The sequence below is a fragment of the Hippoglossus stenolepis genome, chromosome 8, assembly GCF_022539355.2.
Source record: "Hippoglossus stenolepis isolate QCI-W04-F060 chromosome 8, HSTE1.2, whole genome shotgun sequence".
NCBI lineage: Eukaryota > Metazoa > Chordata > Actinopteri > Pleuronectiformes > Pleuronectidae > Hippoglossus > Hippoglossus stenolepis.
In genome coordinates, this window is record NC_061490.1 from 9,191,987 (window position 1) to 9,212,502 (window position 20,516).

The 20,516-nt window shown below is 39.5% G+C and overlaps 1 protein-coding gene across 1 annotated transcript in view; it reads left to right on the top strand.

Annotated features, from left to right (window-relative positions):
• The window catches only part of LOC118114004 (CUB and sushi domain-containing protein 3), a 216,408-nt gene that overhangs the window by 2,245 nt on the left and 193,647 nt on the right, over nt 1–20,516 (top strand). Inside the window, exon 2 of the mRNA XM_035164185.2 lies at nt 13,355–13,577. Within this exon, the coding sequence (XP_035020076.2) occupies nt 13,355–13,577 (223 nt within the window). The remainder of the gene's footprint in view (nt 1–13,354; nt 13,578–20,516) is intronic.

Consider the following 20,516-nt stretch of genomic DNA (forward strand, 5'->3'; position numbering starts at 1 on the left):
CTAAAAATCTGATTATTTCTGAACCAGGATCCGGTGTGTGGGCGATGCACAGTTCTGAAGTTTTCTCACTCACCTGCTTGATTCTTGGCACATCTCATGAAGTGATGTTTGGTGGATTTCATCAGCTTGGGTTTAATAGGTCCGCACAGTGATTAGTGAAAACATTGCAGCAGTCCACTACCAAACAAATGAGGACATCCACTGGAACTGTGTCGCAGGGGAACTTATAAAACTGCTTGACACAGACACAAATATAGGAAGATAAACTGCAAACACGTTTTTTTTTTTAAACAGAGCAAAAGGCCTGGGTCAGATAAAAATTGAATTTCTTTACAGTGACGCAAAACTAAAAGCCCCCCATTCATACTAGAAGCTTTTATAAGCTATGGCTCATATTTTGTTAGGGTGGTGATGTTCTTAAAATGGAATTGAAGAAGAGACAAATTGGAGTCATGGCCACGGCTTGTGTGTCTCCTTTATATTCTTAAACGTTTTTAAAATATTTCTTATTGAAACTGATGAATGTTGTGGTACTTTCCAGATGAGAGTCGACTCAAACCGTCGGTTTCTATGTTTTGGGAGTTTTTTTTTTCCAGACAGGCCTCACAGTGACCTGATAGAGTAGGAAGGGAAAAGAACATCATGTGAAGTTAAAGGGACACCACAGGATTGGACAAACAGAACACACAGACCTGTTTCCCACTGACATTAGCATGTCAGATGACATCTATCCATTATCTGTACCACTTATCCTCTTGAGGGTCGAACAGGGAGATGGAGCCAATCCCAGCTGACATTGGGCGAGAGGCGGGTACACCGGGACAGGTCGCCAGCGTATCACAGCTCCATCATACAACGGCAAACAACCATATGGTCAATGTAGTGTCTCCAGTCAAACTAATCCTGAATCTGCAAGTCTTTGGACTGTGGATGAAGCTGGACGACACGTAGAAAACCCCCACAGACACAGGAAGAACATGCAAACTCTGCACATAAAAGACCCCAGACGAACTCGTATTCAAACAGGGGACCTTCTTGCTCTCTATGTTTAAGTCAGCTAACAGTGAACAATAATTGATATTGAACAGATTGTTAGAAAATGGCCGTCTTGTGTGTCACACCAAACAATTTTGAGAACACTGCATTTCTCAAATTTCCTTCTTGCTTCTATATTTTGTAAAAGTTATCTTTTGGAACTGGGTCACTAATTGTTGGTAATCAGGTGGGCTCCGCACAGACAGTAATCTGGCCACTGAGCCCTCAGTGAAGACTTTCTCTCAATGTGATTATGTAAACAGGCTGGAAAGGCTGCTAGGGCTAATCAGGATTACAATTTGTCTGTGTAATTACACACTATCTATGGGGAATGTGGGGCATTATCCTACTACCCCCTCAGTTTCTTGATCTCCACAACGGAAGAAGAGGGGTAGAAGGGGACAGTATCCCGAAGAATAGCTTGGGTCCAACTGTAGAATATATATAGTTATAATATATAGTTTTACTCGCTGGAATCCTGATGCCTCTTTTACTGCTGACATTTCACCGTATAGTCCTAGTGGTGTACCAAAGTACTACTCAGCTCACCCACTGGCCTCATGCCCATGGCTTGAGGCCGGGGCCGGGCTCTCAGATGGCGCTGACAGATTCCTGCATAGACGGGATATAGTTTGCTGGTTGCGAGTGAGTCTGTACTTCTCAGGTATCAGTTTTAATATAAGCAGCACTCTTGGGGGAGAGAGAGATTGGCAATATCTTGTCTTCAGGAAGAAAAATAGCTCACCGTTTGTTAAGATTAAATGTAATAGGTTGAGGAGATGCTGCTTCCAGAGTCAAGGCTACAGATACAAAGTGGACCATCTGCACCTCAGGTGCCATTGTCAGAGGGGATTAAACTCAGTTAACTGTCTTCAGGCATATTTGCTGATAAAAATGTATGCATCTATTTGGCTTCATCCATGCTGAGGTAAAAATTCTAAAACACCTGACAAGTGAGAAATTTCCAATCACATTGTGGTCGAGATATTTAGCTTTAATGCAGTAACTTCGTGTAATAACTGTTTTTAAGAAAGAACATAAATTCCGAAAAAAAGACACTATAAATGAGAGCTTACCAAATTATGTAACTTCTAATAACTTCTGTAACCAAACATGTCTGCATATAAAACCCATATGCATTTCTTAAGTTTTCACTGAATCACACAATAGAATCCATACATTTGGTTATTTTTTGTCTGACCTTGTCAAGAATTGTATCCACAGTATATTTCCAGTGTTATTCACTTTAAAACCTGTACCATGCACACCCACGTACCTCCTCGAGTCCTCCTCCGCAGTGCCCACTGCTGTTCTTGTTTGTGTCTGTGGCTGTCGACTGGATTTTTGATATGTGACAGGGGAGCAGGCAGGGGTAAGGCATGGTCGGGGAAACAAAGCAGGATGATGTGAAGGTAATTGAGGAGGTAGGGTGTTTACTGGAGGTTGCTTTGATTCCGTAGCAAATTTCTACAGGAATTAAAATGAAAGGTGGTTATAGCTTAACAGACGCCTGTTTAGACTCTCAGCTGCACCACTTTGCTATCAGTGTTGAGGAGGCAGCACTGGGGACTGCATATATTCCATCGAGCTAGAAAATACAGACCTAGACAGACCTGAGCACTTCCAAAGTACAATCTCAATTGCTGTCGAGTGGCTCTCAGATCGGCTGCATAGATGTTACATTGCTGTTAATTTAACAATTGACTTGATCGTTTTTAAGTTCTCTGACATCCTCTGAATGATAAAGCAGTAAAAATGTGATGTCTCATACAGGGTTAGTGGGTTTTTTTGTCGGAAAAATGCATTCAGGCCTCTGCTGAGCGTGCTGAAAAAAATCATTGATTGACTAATTATCTGATTTTACAGTTCCATGCTGTGTACATTGGCCTATGGTGCTGGCCTGGGGAGCTGTATTTATTAAAGCACTTATTCATTCATCTTTGTCCATTCAGGTCTAATTCTCATCATGAGAACATCAACAAGGACGAGCTACTGTATGTCACTGATACAAAGAAACCGAACCTCTAGGAAAAGCCAATAACACCAAACTGCAGTGCTGGCACTTTTAGACTTGTACTTTAGCCCAAGAATTTAACGTTTATCCAAACAAAACACAAACAAGGGAGGTGTTTTAGGTCCTGATGACATTTTAGGTAATCTGTAGAAACAGCTATCTACAGGAAAATTAAGAAACCGATAGCAGGTGCATTTAATTCAATGTGTTCTGCCTATTTGCTGTTTACGTGCAAGCAACCAAAGCCTGCTCAAACACGACTGGTCAATTCAGAATCGAAAACCCAAAACCTTGTTCCTCGTTCACATGCGGAATCTGTTTACAGAGATTAGTGTGACTCAGTCATGTTTTGTCTTATCTGCAGCTGCAACAGGTGTAAAATGCTAAATTTCATTGCCTGCAGGTGGGGTAAGTGTTCAAATTGCACCGGCTCTTTTCTTTCCTGTGTATAACCCCAGGTTAGCATGAGTGGAATTGGTAACAGTTTCTGGAGAAAGTGCAAACTGCCAAATGTCAATGAGGTGGTTTGTAAGTTTGTGATTGAGTTTCAAGTGAAGTGCATGAGGTGCTTTGAGTTTGCAAGAAAAACATCTTCACTGTTTGAACAGGCTGAAAACTGGAGGGAGATGTTTACTCGGAAAGGGAAAAAACAGTCAAGTATAGTTTCAGCCTCTCTTCGTCGACAAAAAGACGCTTTCTCGTTCCGTGCTCTTTTCGTTCTTCCTTTTTTCGGGGGGAAAGTGAAGTGTTGATGTTATTTGTTTGGAAAATTGGAAGTGAGAGAGACAGGCGTCCTATTAGATGTGTTGTTGGCTCACAGTTTTGTGTTGTACAGCAGCCCTCACAGTGGTGGCCTGGCATCAGGTGCAATATGGCTCAGTAGCACTTTGAGGAGTTATTGGTGTCTAGCCATAAAATACTGTATCTGCTCGGAGGTAGCTGATGCACCGGCAGCATTCAGACGTCGGGAAGCAGTTATTATACTTGGCCACGCAGACACGCAAACCTCAACCTGTTATTTCCGTGTGCAATGGCCTGTGCTCGGGCTGGGCGTTTGTGCACGTGCCAGCTGTGTTTCACTGTGGCAGAGTGTTTGATTTTAGTATTTTTCACCTCAGTGGTTGGCAATTTAAAACCACCAAATGGAATATTTCAGAGCCCTTTCCCAAATTGCAATGACACACTCATGAGGTAATAGTCATTCTGTAGAAAGCCTCTTTTCTGTTTGTGCTGTACGGAGCCCATTTCCTTTTCATCAACCATGCAGACAAGCATAGTGAGGGCCTGCGATTATGCACATTCTATCAGTATGAATTGTGAGGGTGCCGCACAGCCATGCAGATAAAATCCTTCTCTTTGGGGACGTCAATTTAAGATTTCTGTCTGCTAAGGTTGCAGCCGGGGCCGTGGCAGTCGTCATTGTTGTATTCCTGCTTGTGCTGATGAAAAATAATTTTCACTTCCCTCCACATGTTACTGTCTGTGACTCGGAGTGCAGCTTGTCATAGCGCTGAGAGAAAAGTGCTTGGATTTCTAAAAACAAAATTACGTCTAAATATAACTCCTGAGTGCTGTAGCATCTCTGATTTGATACAGTGCAGACCCCGAAGGTGTGACAGCAGATGAGCAACTTGAGTTTTGCGCTCTGTCTTTTGTGCATTACCGCTGATCAATGGAAACATAATTCTATCATTTCAATTTAACTTTTTTTTGCTTTTTTGTGAAAGTTTCCATTTCGCTCAGATTTCATTAGAATTAAAACAGAATATGAAAATTATTACCCAGAGTTGCACTAATTTATCTCCTAAAAACTGTAGTTAAGAAAATGAATATTCATGCAGGAGCGTCTGTGTGCTTCTCTTTGTGGTGTTTCATTGCAACAGTGAGACCAGAACTTTGCAGCAAATGCCAGGGTGTTTGCTGACCTTTGTTTTGCTCGGTAAGGGCTCTATCTCTCCAGTCAGTGCACTGTAACCAGGCCTCGCTGATGGATATCTCTGTATTGGCTGACTAACCTTTCAGGTCAGGTGGAAATCAATGCAGGTTTTTTCGTAATTTAACTTTGATTGCTAGGAGTGGTGCTGTTGCCTCCCTCTCAGTTTGTAACAGGCCCTCATCATGAACAATGATGAAATGCCATCCGGAGAGAGAGGTGTCCTTGACGAAGCATATACTACAGACCATCATGAGGAAATGGAGTATCAAGCATAGGGAGAGAGCTAGAGAGAGAAAGAGAGATAGAATAATACATACCTAAAACGAGTCAAAAAGAGGAGAGTGAAAAGCACGTCGCTCAGTGGGCTTGTGGATATTGGGCTTTGGAGTTGTTTGAAGAAAGATACTGTGATGTATGAAGGATGAGGGCAAAACACTGTTCATGCATAGTTCGACTGGCGCTGCAAGTGTTGTTCAAAGTGAGGCTCGAACTGCTGTGAGTGTTTTTGCACTGCAGCAGAATTTGTGTACTTGCACTGCAAGATTAAGTCATACACTTAATTATGTACAAATTTGAGATGGTGATGCCCTTATCGTTTCATCCTTATAAAATCATATGTAGAGGTTTTATGTGCTCTTTTTTAGTCCCTTTTATCCTAAACAGTATATTATAGCCCATGTATATCCATATGAGGGAGAAGCATGTGTACAGGGATTTTATGTATATCAACTCATACACATCAACACACACAGTTTGTGCCAGAGATTCGAACAAATCACTCATTACAAGTCAAAGTAAGCTTTAAAGACTCTGGGGAACTTTGAGTCTCAGCTCATATCTCTACTGAACATAAAAACTCTGTCAGCTCTATTTAGTATTTAAATAGATGTCATGGTTTAAAAAGTCAAATAAAATGATAGGTGAAGCTTAAACACAGTAAAACAAGTAAATTCATCATTCAGACACAAGTGCTATACAAATGGTTGCAGATCCAGATCCCCCAGATCCCCAATGTTTTTCTGGACCAATCCCTCACAGATTTGTTCAATTAAATTATTATATTTAGTTTCTTCTGCTTGTTAGAGATGTTATCATATTTCATGATCTGAGAAATGAAGGGATGCATGCTGATTTTGGAAAGAGGAGGCCCAAGAATGGAGTCTTGAGGAACTCCACATTCGAACATTGTTTTGCTCAGAGATAGAGCTTCATAGATACCAGTTGGCACAAATTTGAAGCCAGTTTAGCACAGTGCCATACAATTCATCCACTTTTCTAGTCTGTCGAGCAGTATCTCAGGTCAGCAGTGTCGAAAGCAGAGATCCCGTAACACCAAGACTGACATTTTTGATGCATCACTGCTCAAAAACATGTCATCTAAAACTTTAACTAGTGCACTCTCAGTGCTGTGGTTTTGGTGGAAATCCAGACTTAAAAAGCATTTAAGAAATATTTTTGCGCCAGGACAGTGTTATGTTGCTGAGAGACAATCTTTTTTTCAATGATGTCTCCTTAAAAAGGTGAACGTATATAGTTATTTATCATGGAGGCATCCAGCTTTAATAACTACTGTCTTCATGGCGCTTGGAAAGATCCCTGACTGAAGAGAACTATTGGCTTCCTACTATAATCTGTGGCTACGCAGTAAAAAAGAATCAACAATAATAATAGGAACTATATCAAGTGATAATAAGTAGTAATCATTCATAAAAGCATAATTACTTAAGGAATTATACCGCATTTGGAAAACAGCAAAAAAAGCTCATATTTTTTTAAGAGAGACTAAATATAATCAGCCGTGAAACATCTCACGAGTCAGAGCAAGGAGAAGGAAGAAAGCAGTTCACCTCTGTCTTTGGTCTCTTGGCTCCGTGCTTCACACACACACACACACACACACACACACACACACACACACACACACACACACACACACACACACACACACACACACACACACACACACACACACACACACACACACACACAGGAGTCTGATTGGCCAGTAGCTCAGGTGGTTGAGCATGTTGGTCATTTGTCATGTGGTGGCTCCCAGGATTTTCCTACTCGTTGAAGTATCTATGAATGGAACAACGAAGCCCAAATGTTCTGGATGTGTGTGCTTGTGGAAATGAAGGTCAGCTTCTTTGGTCAAAAACCTCTGCCAGAGTATGGTAACTTCATAATGTCCAATAAACCTACACAAATGTCCTTACATGAGCTCAGCTGGTGTTTGTCCACACATCAGAATTAAGTTTGGAAATGTTCCAACTAAAGACCAGCACCCTTTTGTATTTAATGCCTGTGTTTTTTAAATCTATGCTTCACAAACTAAAGGGCACTTAGAAGTATTGTGCAGTGCAGCTCTACCAGTGAATAAACTTTACACTATCTGGAACCAAAGGGGGCGCTACAACATTTCTGTAGTTGCCAGTACTTCTAATTCCATTAGTCAGGGCCCAAAAACTTTCATATCCATATTATATAATTTGCTCCAAGCCACAGGACTTTGTTCGATTAGATCAAGTTTATTGTCTCTTTGGAAAAATTACTTTGGACACACAGGCTACCACATAAACTAGGGATAATAGACAGTTGATAAAGGGCAAATACAGTACAAAAGACAGCAGATAAATTCAATACTCTTTAAGGACAATAAAGCAAATGGAACAGAATACATTTGCCAGACTGGAGTGCCGCAGTCCTTCATCAGAATTCAACACTGCCCGGGGAGGAGAAGACTTTGTCTAGCAGTTAATTCTTCTCTGCTGGATCCTGAAGCAACTACATGAGGGAACAGGTCACACTGTGAATGTTTATTTTCTGAGCCTGTTTAATGGTGGTCTGCTCAGAAATGGTCGATTGGGACGGGCCAATATCTCACACCCATTAACCATTATATTATCATCTATTACCTGATCGTCTGTTTGTCACTCATAATAATCTGACTGGCTGTAAATGACTCCTCCTCCTCTTTTCCCTGCTGCACATAATCATTTATTTTTATGACTTCACTACAAAACTGCATTAATTCCAGAGAAAAACACATTGGCTGTTATGCACCTCACACACCAGTCCATGCACTGGGAAGTCAACATGTTGCCTCTAATTTTCTTCCGTGCTCATAGCAAACATTAAATAACCAATTTAGCCTGAAACAAATTAGTTTAGTCCTTGAAAATAATAGGATACTCTCTATGATGCATTATGCATTTTGTTTAAAAAATCAATCTTATTTTCCATCCACACAGGGCACAGCACTGGGGTTCATTAACTGGATCATTCTGCCCAAAATCTCTGTATTCACTGGGAAAGGGATCGGAGAATCACATTCATTAGACTTGTTCTCTGTTTGTATTAGTGGGAAGCAGTACAACAAGGCCAACAACACACATAAATATGCATGTTCACACATGCACATGCAATTCAGATTGACAAACACTTTGAGAACTCCCATCAGGGTGGAAGCCAACTGCCATTTTCCTTTCTGTGTTTTGCTCAGCGCGTGTAACAGTCATGCAGATATGAACAAAGGTGTAGCGGAGTGAAAATGTGTGCAAAAAGGCCAGGGGTAAATGTAAGTATTTTAAGGAAACAGCTGGGACCATTCTTGTGCTGCCTGTCAGCCGGCCGCGGCCGCCCGCTGTGCCCCTGTTTCTTTCAGGCTCGTGCGTTATGATACTGATTTATCGTTGTGAACTGTATTTTCCCCACTGTGCAATCACAGCATGTTGTTAATTTGGTTTCTCATCGCAATTTATGGTCGGTGTTGCAGCATGATATTAATGTGGGGTCGGGAATAAAAAAAAACCCTACCGGGGAATGCGTTTTACAGCTGAGATGATGATGGAGGTCGGAGCGGGCAACTTAGCGGTGACAGTGGAATTCAAAGAAGACATACTGTTGGTCTAAGTGGTAAATGGATTTAATGCACGTCCTCTCCCCTGACGAGGAAGCACAAGTTGTCAATGTTTTCCTTTGAAGAAACAAGATGAGTGTTTACAATGTTCTTTTTATAGATCCAGCTTTTATGGAGATGACAGTACTTAACATATTACAAGCTTGTATGAATCACAGCATTGAAAAGGGGATTCTAATTCATAATGAATAGCTTATGGGGAGAAAAAAATAGAAAACCCGATGGGAGGGGGGACAGTGGGATGAGGAGGAGCTGGGAGTTGTTGGGAAAATGAGAGGTAGAGTTACAGAGAGAGAGAGAGAGAGAGAGAGAGAGAGAGAGAGAGAGAGAGAGATGAAGAAAGATTGTGGGAACAATTGGCTGAATAGGCAGTGAATGAAATAGGTGAGAGAGACGAGGGGGTGAAGCTGAGGGAGATACAAAGTGGGACAAAATCTGCAGATGGTGAGAGATGCGGGGATAATGAAGGATGAAAGGAATTCTTAGATCTGAGAAAGAGGAAGGGAAAAAAAGCGAGCTAGGCAGAAAGGGGGAAATAGATATCTTGGCATTGAGCATCTGTTTTGTCATCCCCGGGACATCAGAACAATCAGCCACGCAAACACTGCTAAGCATTTCACACAAACAAGCATTACTCTGAATAGGTTGAAACATTAGTAATGCTTGACAAACACTGATGCGGTATCAGACGGCCTCAGTTAAAAGCAGCCGTACTACATTTTTTGTGGGTTGAAGATTGTGTGATTGATTGAGGCTAACAGAAAATGTATAGGTCTTTTCCTTTGCCTTGTTGTTGTCCTCGACCAGGATTTCGTCAGGTTAGTTTTACCATGATGTCAGCTGAAGTTACACCGTTACAACTTAATCTAGTTTCCTTCATTAATAATAATCTTTTTGTAGCAATGGTTAAATGGTAAATGGACTGTATTCATACAGCACTTTTCTAGTCTTATCGACCAGTGAACACACTATCGTCTACAGTACAAGCCACATTCACACAGGGCTTCGCTTTTCCTATCACACAGTGGTACAATGTAAGTAAAGTTGGACCCCGCCCAGCAGCAGCAGCAGCAGCAGCACAGGTGGAGAAACAGCACCTAGACCATAGACCTTATATAGACTCAGACATAATGATGTAGGATCGTGGTAATTTTACTTGTGCTTGAGTACATTTAAAAAAATGTATTTGTACTTAGGTCAAATGTTGGAGTACTTCCTTCACCGCTGAAGGATAAGCAGTATAGATAATGGATAGATTTAGGAAGGATATTTCAAAACTCTCATGCCAACAGACATAAAACCAAGACATCTGTTCTCATTATCAACTGTGATCCTTCCCTAACCCTAACCCTAACCCTAACAGTGAAAGGGTTTTCCAGCAATTTAATATGACTGATCTCATAAATTAAGAAGACTTGATATGCTTGAGTACATTTCCAAAACACTATCTCCTACAAATAAGGTAAATGCCAAACTGTGGTTAAACCTTCCCTGTTTTCCACATATTTCTAACACCAAACTGTGATCCATAGGCTTATTGTTTAATGTTTTCTCATGGTTTAGGCTGAGATAGCCCTGACGACATAATCTGAATAACTTTTTCAACTTTCTACTAACCACAGAGCATATATACCTACTATACAACTTGTTTTTGTGGAAGTGGTAGTATTCTTGACAAGCAAGCTGAATTTCATGAGGAAAAATGGCGGCATTCTCCTTCCATCAAACAAAGCTTAAGTTTTTGCATTTCCGTATGTCCTAGATTAAAGAAGCAATTTAAAGAATGTGAGTATTCATTATATCTATGTTGCTCCCACTGTTACTCAGTACAATTCCATCATCCTGTGGAGAGAAGTTTTATGTTATCAGAAATATTTTTATAATTATGTTCATAAACATGGAAGTGGTGACTCATCTCTGGCCTCGTAATTATGCCAGGGCCCACTGCTTTGACTGAAGTGAATTACGTGTAATCCGGAACAACAACAGTCCAACTGCAGGTGGGCTCGCCTTCAGTAATGGACAAAGCTTTTTCACATTTCTTGCACAGGGACATTTTGTAATTGCCAATGTGAGTGTGGACCTTTTTGTCTCCACACACTTCATAGCTTTTCTTTAAATATTACCCATGTATCCGGTATCCAGTCCATTATTCCTTTTGGATGGAAAGTAAAACTAATTTTAGCAACCAGGAAAAATATGTTGGTGGCAGATTTGCAAAAATGAAAACAATGTGAATCAGGCATCTACCATTTCAGTTCATTAAAATCAAGAATGTGTGACAACATGCTACAATACTCAATGTAGAGGCCACAGAGCAATAACAAATATAACAGCAGCTGTTGGTCAAACAAGTAAGATTGCAGTTATCCTCAACCTGTGATCAGAAATCCTTACCTTTTTCACTCATGCTCACAACTGTTTGAATCCTTGCTGAGGGTTATCTGGGTAATTATGATATTTCCAAGAGCACTTGATAGCAGCAACAATGTACAGTGTCAGGGGTTGGACAGTGTCGACCCTGTAGGTGGTGCATTAATGCTGTAAATCTGCCATGATTACACCAATTGTTGGCAGAAATAATTACACCTTAGACATACGACGAACCTTGGCAGGATTTTTACCCGCTGCGCTGAGAGCAGCAGCTCATCGCCAGACACAACATCATAAACCCTGTACGGGCATACTGTATCTATAACTGTATCTATAACAAGGTCAGGCCACTTGATCACCGCATGGGGGAGGAGTGAATTGGTCTGCAGGGGCAGTCAGTTATCTGACAATAAGTGGAAATATACAGTGATGTCAGGGACTCTGGACGGGAGTATAATATCCTGAAGGTGTTGCAAGATGTAGAGATTGTGTAAGGATGTCCCAGTGGATAATTTTATCTGTGATAACAGAGTTGTTTTGTGTGTGAAATACAAATAACAGCTGCTAGGCTTTGTCCAAAACTAAAATTAGAGAGCTTGACAAGAGGAAAATGAATTGTCTGTTTGTCCTACAGTTTAACATTTGGACTATTTGCCCACATCAGTTTATAAGAAGGAGTACATACTGGAGAAAAATTATGGCTGTCTGTCCATTAAGAGACCATCTGAGCTGCATAGTGATCTGTGTGTGTTTTGCTGTGTGTGTGTGTGTGTGTGTGTGTGTGTGTGTGTGTGTGTGTGTGTGTGTGTGTGTGTGTGTGTGTGTGTGTGTGTGTGTGTGTGTGTGTGTGTGTGTGTGTGTGTGTGTGTGTGTGTGTGTGTGTGGCTAACACTATGCAAGAAACATCCTTTACCTACAGAGTGTGAAAAGCTAATTACACTAAGGCTAAATTGTGGGGGTAAACCATGCATCTTAATTAAGTTTACTTTTCATTAGACAACATTCAAGACAGACTCAAATAAAGTAGTTTTCTTTTCTGTGCACCATGGAACAGTGTGTGTGGCAACATGTTTATACACTGTGTGAGTGTGGGAGTTATACTGGGAGTGGTAGTGTGGAGGAATGGGTTTTATTGTGTGAGGAAAAAACTGTGTAGCGTGGAGTGTTCATTTACATTAACACTGCTCAGGTTAGCCAAGCAATCACATTAGTGTAGTTTGATAGTGTCGTGCTTTATCTGTTGGCTGTGTGTTATGGCTGCAGTCGCTGGGGCTGAATGGTGGAATGGACGCATTTCTATTTTGGATACATTATTTTCAGGCCTTTGCACAAAAATTGGGGTTTCTTCTAACAGGTTAACCTTATATGTCAAGAGTATTGATTTTTTTTTCAGCAAGCCAGTTTACCAAGGTACCAGAGATCTTTCCTGTGTGGGCTGTGAAACAGATTGTTAAGGGCTTGTGGCACCAAATTGGCAGACCTTGCTTGTTGCTTGTCTCTGGGGATTTCTGACCCTCTAGAATGAATTTGGCAGTAACGATGCATCACAAACATTTTGTTCAGTGTAACTCTGAAAAAAAAAAACATAATTGAAGTCCTCAATTGTGCATTTCTTTTTCATTATTGCCACGGTTAGAGCTGCAGACGTTTTTTTTTTCTTGAATTTGACTGAAACTGAAAACACAAATGGAAACACAAAACTTATCTCCTGCTCAGCTGGTTGGCAGATTCCCCTCACAGCTTGTGCCAGCAGAGAACAATATGAATTTTCCGAACAATTTGTTCTCAGTCGAAGAAATACTGCACCTGAACTTAAAGCTGTGCATGCAGTTGTTACAATAAAAGCATTACTTGAATAGCGTCTGTTTTAAAGCCATTCAGGTAATTTATTGTTGCATGGATGTTTGAACCAGGCAAAACTTAACACATTTTATGTAAGGATAGCTTCTATTTACTCTTTTCTTCAATGTGTTAAAGAGAATTTCTCTCTTTTTTTGCTTCTCCACAGCTGTGAGCATTTTTCACACTCTCTCGAAGCCTCTGATAATAACTCAGTGTTTGTTTTCTCTCATTCCAGGTTTTATCCACACTTGCGGAGGCACTTTGAAAGGGAGGAATGGGACGATAGAAAGCCCCGGCTTTCCATATGGATATCCAAATGGAGCAAACTGTACCTGGGTGATTGTTGCCGAGGAGAGCAACAGGATTCATATAGTTTTTCAATCTTTCGCTGTGGAGGAGGAATATGACTTTTTATCTTTGTATGATGGACATCCACACCCGGCTAACTTCAGGACGAGGTAAGGGAGCGAGCGGCCCTGAAGCCGTGCATCTTGAAGGCTGCGTTTGAAGGCTGGCAGGCAGGGACGGAGAGATGTGAGGGGGGAAAGCCTTCAGTGATCACTTCTGATGGAAAGTTCATCTTTAATGTACACAGGACAAAGATGGCGCATTCTTATCCCGGAGTTGAAAAAATATACATATACACACACATATATGTTTCTATAAAAAATGTTTAAAGCTTCTTTCATGAGCGACTATAAATAGAAGTGAGTCAAGATTCCAAAAGCAAAGAAACCCATCAGTCTGAATCACTAGCATTTATTTCTGAATCAGCATGATGTGTTGGCTTCGGTGACGTGCAGGTCAGCTTGGTAATCACTGACCTTTATTCAAATGCTTCACTGTAGGACACAGGGGTAGAGGAAAACATCAAACACAAAGATTTCACGTTGTTTGCTTTGGTCACTGAAAAGCCAAATAAATCCTTGCAACCTCACAAACGCTGATATTGAAGTGCTGCTCTACCATTTTCCCGTGTGGCTTTTTATATCTACATCACCCTCTCCTCATTGTCAGTCTCTAACAGATCCATTAGGCCCAACCTGGGTTTGATTTTGACTGTAAAATCACTCTTTACAGCTTAGCACAATTCAATAATTGAATTTAATGAACGAGACAGAGAAGGTTAAGGAGACAGTCACAGGATCTTTGCAAGGGAGGCTTGTACTGAAACGGTAAGACATTATTAGGGATGGAAACAAGACTCTTCTCCACAGAGGCATTCATACCGAGACAGAAATACTGAAAGCTCAGGTTTGATGAAAACATTTTCCCAGGGTGACTTTTGTTTTGCCGATAATTCTGAAGCTTTTATTTTGGTTTATTAAACATGGTATCACAAATATAAACTCAATCAAACCCTCAAATCTTCCAGGACTAGTGAAGCGTGAAGGTTACGAGCCTACAATTGAATATTGTGAAATTCTTTTTGTTTGGCAATAAAAGGATATGATGTTTGTCAGATTCAGAGGGAATCTGAACAGCAGCTTTCTTTGGATGATCCATTTTCCACTTTCCCAATGAAGCCTGCATCAAAGAATTATTTTGTGTTTGGATTTCAAAAGCAAAAGACAACAAATTTCAAGTTTCACCTTCTCATTGCCAAACCGAACAGCTCAAAATAAACAATAAATCCACTCTTTATAGAAATGTGTGCTGCACATTGTGACAAAGTTATCTCTCGTCTGTGCTGACTGAGGAGTGAGGATAAGCACATTTTACTAGAATAAGATTCAATTTCACGTTTTAAAGACATTTTAAAGTCTGACCATCCACTTGTATTCACGAGTGTGCTTCGTGAGAGTGGGCTCCAACATTAAGCAGTGCCATATACGTGGCTGAAGTTCAGTGGAAGTGGACTGAGGTCACATGGGGGATGTATAGCAAACAGTGGCAATGAAGGGGAATTATTCAAGAGCTGAATCATTGTTGATACTTTAGCGGCTGAATCACTTTAGATACTTAAAAGATTATGTTGCATAATGCGGTTTTCAAGGTCGGGCTTATGAAAGGTTTCTCACCATGCTGGTATGACTCCACATCACGTATTGATCCCACATCTCTTGTCAAAAATGTGTTTAAAAAAGGCCTAGAAATAGTGAACCTTTTCAAGTCTTTGAGCAATTACAAAAGTGTCTGACATTGCTGTGACTTTTAATCACTGTGCCCTCCTGCATTTGGATAAAGAATTGGAGGACGTAGCTCTTAGTCTGCTGCTGCACCAGTGAAATCTTCATTGCCTTGCTTGCCTTGAACCAAACCAAAAGTATTCAGCCTCACCACAACAACATTGGTCTCAAACCATGTGTGTGTTGTAAAAAAGAGACATTTTAATACCAGTAATTTCACTTTTATGCCAGTGAAATTACACAACAAGGAGTAATGGCAGACATCATATGCTTCTTCAGTTGCCTCATATGCTGAGATAAACATATAGGCTATTAAGTGTAACTAGTGTTGTCACTGTGCCAGAACCTGTACTTCACTGCCAATAGTAACTTTAAAATTCAATCAAGTCCCAGTGCAGTTTTGATAAAACAGCTCATTTAACCAGTTGGTGTAAATGCAGGGTGTAAACCTCAGAATTTATCGGTGATTATTGTTAACAACAGTTATTAATAATGTATATTGGCGAGACAACCCTTCCATAAAGAAGGATTCCACAAACGTCTGTCTGTTTTTCTGTCTGTCTGTATGTGGATATCTCGAGAACCGTTCATCCCATTGACTTCATATTTGGGATGTGGTGTGTAAATTATGCAACAAAGTGCAGTACTGAATTTGGTGCAATTTGGAGACATGATACATTTAATATTAATAAAGTTTGACAAAACAACAGGCGCAGTCAGTGGGGGTGGGGCTTAACAGGCAGTCTGTGGACCGAGTTGAATATGTTTTCTTCTGCGTCCTCGGGTCAGCAACAGAGGTTGGCAGCTGGCGTCTTACGGCCAATAATATCAGGCCTGCCAGATCATTTTGATAATCTGGCTATTTTTATTTTATCATACTGAACTGACACAGACATTCATGGGTGTTGCGGGTGCTGGTCTCCGTAATAGTAAAAACATTCATAGAATCACTACCTCTTCAGCAAATTGTCTTCAAAGTGAAAGCACAACATTTTTTTTGTTGATGTTATGCTTGACATTGAGCTGTATTGCAAAAGTTTAGAACTTGGGTCTGAAGATTGTATCGCTTGTTAAACAGACCTCTGAAATATCCGACATGCAATATATGAAAAATAACACCAGTCAAGTAAATCATTCACACTTACATATGAACACACACATGTGAACACTAAAAAAGATAATTCAGTTACATTTTATTGAAAGAAAACATTAACTATAAAATCTTCACTGCAGATTAACCAGGTAGGATGAACGCAAAGTTTTCTATCTTCACTCTGCACCATAAAAAGCTCTGCACACAATGTCCGACACACACACACACACACACACACACACACACCTTTGAGTTTCCGGTTTTGAAAAAGGTATATAAAGTATATTGTTGAACTGTTTGAGGAGTATGGTAGCTTATTGCATTCACTTGAGAAAACAAATTTCCACTCTGTATTTCTGAATTAATGATTCATTTTCTCGTTAATTCAGAAAAACAGGGCAGATTTGTTTGATTTTTCTTTTTATGAAAATGATCTTGTTAATTATTTTAATAATAATAATAATAACAAAAAAATGGAAATCATATCTCAAAATCCCGCGAGAAGCTCACTGGCACAGTAACGCTCTGACAATAAATAAATAATCGGCTTTGTTTTTATTAATTAACAACATAATTGAGTCGTCAATTAAGAAAAACAGCAGATTTTGTTTTTCTCAAGTGAATGCAATAGCTACTCTTCCATAGAGGAGGACTCACCAATGACAGGAAATAATTCTGAAGTAGCTCTGTACCGTATAAAAGAAGCTGTCATTCTTAAAATTATAACACAGAGCGAACATTGGTGAGATGATTTCATCTGTCTGTCTGACTGTCTGGCACGTGTAGACCGTTCAAGTCCTCATTTTGAAATGAAGAGCAGAAGCCATATTTCCTATGTTTTTGAAAGCAGCACCACTCTTCCTCTTGAGGTAATGGCGGTGTCCTCAGTCAGAGCAGTGACAGCTGAGAGAGGGAGCAACATGGAGGACATGAGCCTTCACCTGTATCAGTTACTACTGTCTGTCAGTCTTCACTTTCTACAGGAGCTCATTTACTTCCTAAATAAGATCATTTACTTTCTACATTAGCTTCTTTTACTCAATGTAACGTTAGCCAGGTCAAAGTTAGCTAAGTTTGGAAAAAAGCTAATGCTAATGCCAATGCTACATAGCTGAGCCCCCAACATGGCAGAAGGAGCAACATCGTCCCTGCGTCTGCGAACTTCAGGTAATTTGTCAGTGAATTTCACAGTTTCACATTTAAACAGTCCTACAATACAAGACAATTTAATTTGACATTAATTGTGCCTTCATTCCATTTCTGTCCTTGACCTGGTATTTTGCACTCTGCAGGGGAAATGTCATGTCTTAACTTTCTTTGACACCTCAATGGAACATAGTCGTAATTAATATTATTTGCTGCTGTTGTTATTGAGACTGTCAGGTATGTTTAGGATTATAATTACACTTGATTGGTTTTAAAGTGTTTTAAAGTTTGTGTCACACTCCACAGTTTAAGTGTGCAAACAAATAATACAAAAAAAACATTGCTAGATGTTGGTATGTGGGGCTTGGCGATGAGGCCGAAAATAATAATAAAACAACTTTCAGTCGATATTGATAATTATCACAATAAATGTCACTTTATTATTTCTTTGAAGTTTTAGGCAGAGAATGACAAACACTTGATAAACAGAAAAACATTTGTCATATCTGAGGTTGATCAAGTACATCATGTGTTGTACCTCCTCACCATACTTACATAAATGCATAAATAATATATTGATTTATATATTGAACCTTTGTTGTATTGCCATTAATGAAAATTATATTGCAATATTAACTGATATTCGTTTATTGCCTCGCCCTCTTTTTGTACGTGGGTGTGACGGACGCCATGTTCACACTAATGTGGATATTTTGCGAAACTAATTTTTTCCTCTTTTTTGGGCCTCTTGTCCACTCGCAAAAAGCGTTTAAATTCACTAAAATGGAAGCTTTACTAATGCCTTTTCATGTGCAGATTTTTAAAATTAACGGATTCTGTGTATCCATGTGAACATGTAAAGCTAAGTGTTTGGGAAATGTTGATGTCAAAGCTTATGATGCGCATTTCCACTCTTGCTTTGTTTAATGAGCATGCCCCAGAAACTACCGTTTTTTCTACGTTCGGTTAGACACTGCTAACTGCTGGGCTTATTTGCAAGTCTACAGCTAAATTTAGCATTGAACCACTGCAGTCTTTTCTGTTTGTATGATGGTTGATGTAAACTTTATCGCCACCTACTGGTTCAGAATGCTTATTTGAATGTTTTTAGTTGTTTTTGTCTTATATTTTATTTTTTGAAATATCTGTTCAAAAGAATTTCCTTAGTTGTGTAGACAAAGCCCAAAACGACCACAAATAAAAATGATTGATGTCTGGATGTGGCTTGTTTGGAATTACAAAGGCCTTAATGCTGTCATGGTGACGCCTGGTATTTGACAGGTTGGTCATACTGACACTGTGTAAGCTCCAGAGTGTTGTCACTGTTCTTCTTAAAGCTGCCTCTGTTCACTGTTAATTAAATGGCCACTCAGAGTTCAGTTGAGGTTCCAGGTCCATTCAATGACAGCTGTTCTGAAATAACTAGTGAAATATAAAGGGATGGATTTCAGTGTAAGTGAACGAAGGTAATTGCAGCTGCACTGGTTTGTCAGTTGTTCTGTCAGAAACAGGCAGCTGTGCTGTCAGAAGCAGCTTTAGTTTGTCTCTGATTGTCTTGCTGGCTTTAGATGAGTTTAAAGTGAAAATAAAGAGTCAGGCATGTTGACGTACGCCCTCATCTAATGTCATCATACAGGTGATGCTTCTCTTGTCTTGTTCCTTTTCTCATGGCCTAGAAAAAGACAGTGTAATTTGCATGTTCTGTCCCAGAGGCGGTGTTGTCTGTTAAAGGCACAAACTACAAAACATAAATCTGTGATGGTACAGAAACTTGGCCATTTAAAAAAAAAATGTTGTAAACATTTTTGAGAATACACAAAACTACATTTTATAAAGTCTAGTTTTAAGATTCTAATTTTGACACGGTGTCAGCATTGTGTCTTTGCCAGTTGATTATCATTTCTTTTTAAAACCTGTTGTAACTGAACCCAAACATTCATCAACCATTACAACATAATGTTCTACAGCTTCTTTCTGTATCTGTTTTTCTTTGTGAATCTCTCTACCTTTGGGTTTGTTTTAACTCCCTGGTCCTGGTGTTTTTTGTTCTCAGTCTAATTATTCCATTTAAAGTAACCTAATTTGAGTTTAATTTTGTTGTGATATGATTGCAGCACAGCAGGGTGTTCCCTGGCTCCATCTGCAGATGGTGTATGGTACGGGTAGAGGGAGGTATGGGATGATGATCAGAAGCCTTGAAAGTCTTTATAGTGAATTTCAAACCGGATTTAAACATGATTTTATTTTGTAATTATTTCCACCATAGTGTTGAACTACAGAAAGCTTGAATGTCTGTGTTATATTTTGGCCTGTTATTGTGTATTGTAATTATGTTAGACAGGTTTCAGAAGAAGCTGTTTGCACTTTGCTGGTTTGTTTTAGTAAAGGGTCAGTTTTAAACTTTTAAACTCTTATTATCCCAGCAATGACTCAGGAAAAGGCATTTGTTTATCTGCAGTAGACATTTGCAGCTGTAAGACTCACTTTTGCACTATGAAAAATGTATCCACTGTTGAAGCATGTGAGGCAAGTGCAGCTAAAACAAGCATACCAATACTTTATTCACTTTTTTTATTGAACATTAAATAATTAAATCCCAAATCTTATTTTATTAAACTATGACAGGGATCCAGAGATTTTAATAGAAAGGATATTATATACTATCCATTAGAAATGTTTAAAACAAAAAAACAAACAAAGAATTAAGAGGATTTTATTTGAATATTCAAATGTATCATGCTTGGCCTGGTTGTTGTTTAAAATCCATATTATGGCATTAAGTGGAATTTTTTCCGATATGCTTCAATATGGAAAAATTTAAAAAATAATAAGAATCCAGTTTGTGTTGATGGCAATGAACTGTTACAGTATGCATTACTAAACAAATTCATTAATTTGAATGTTGACAATTACAGTTGATAAGCAGTAATGTGGCAATACAATTATTATTGCCCAGCACTATCCATGTATGGTAGTGGGAGAACAGTTTTTACTACTTCCTAATTACTTTGGATATTATGTGTAATTGT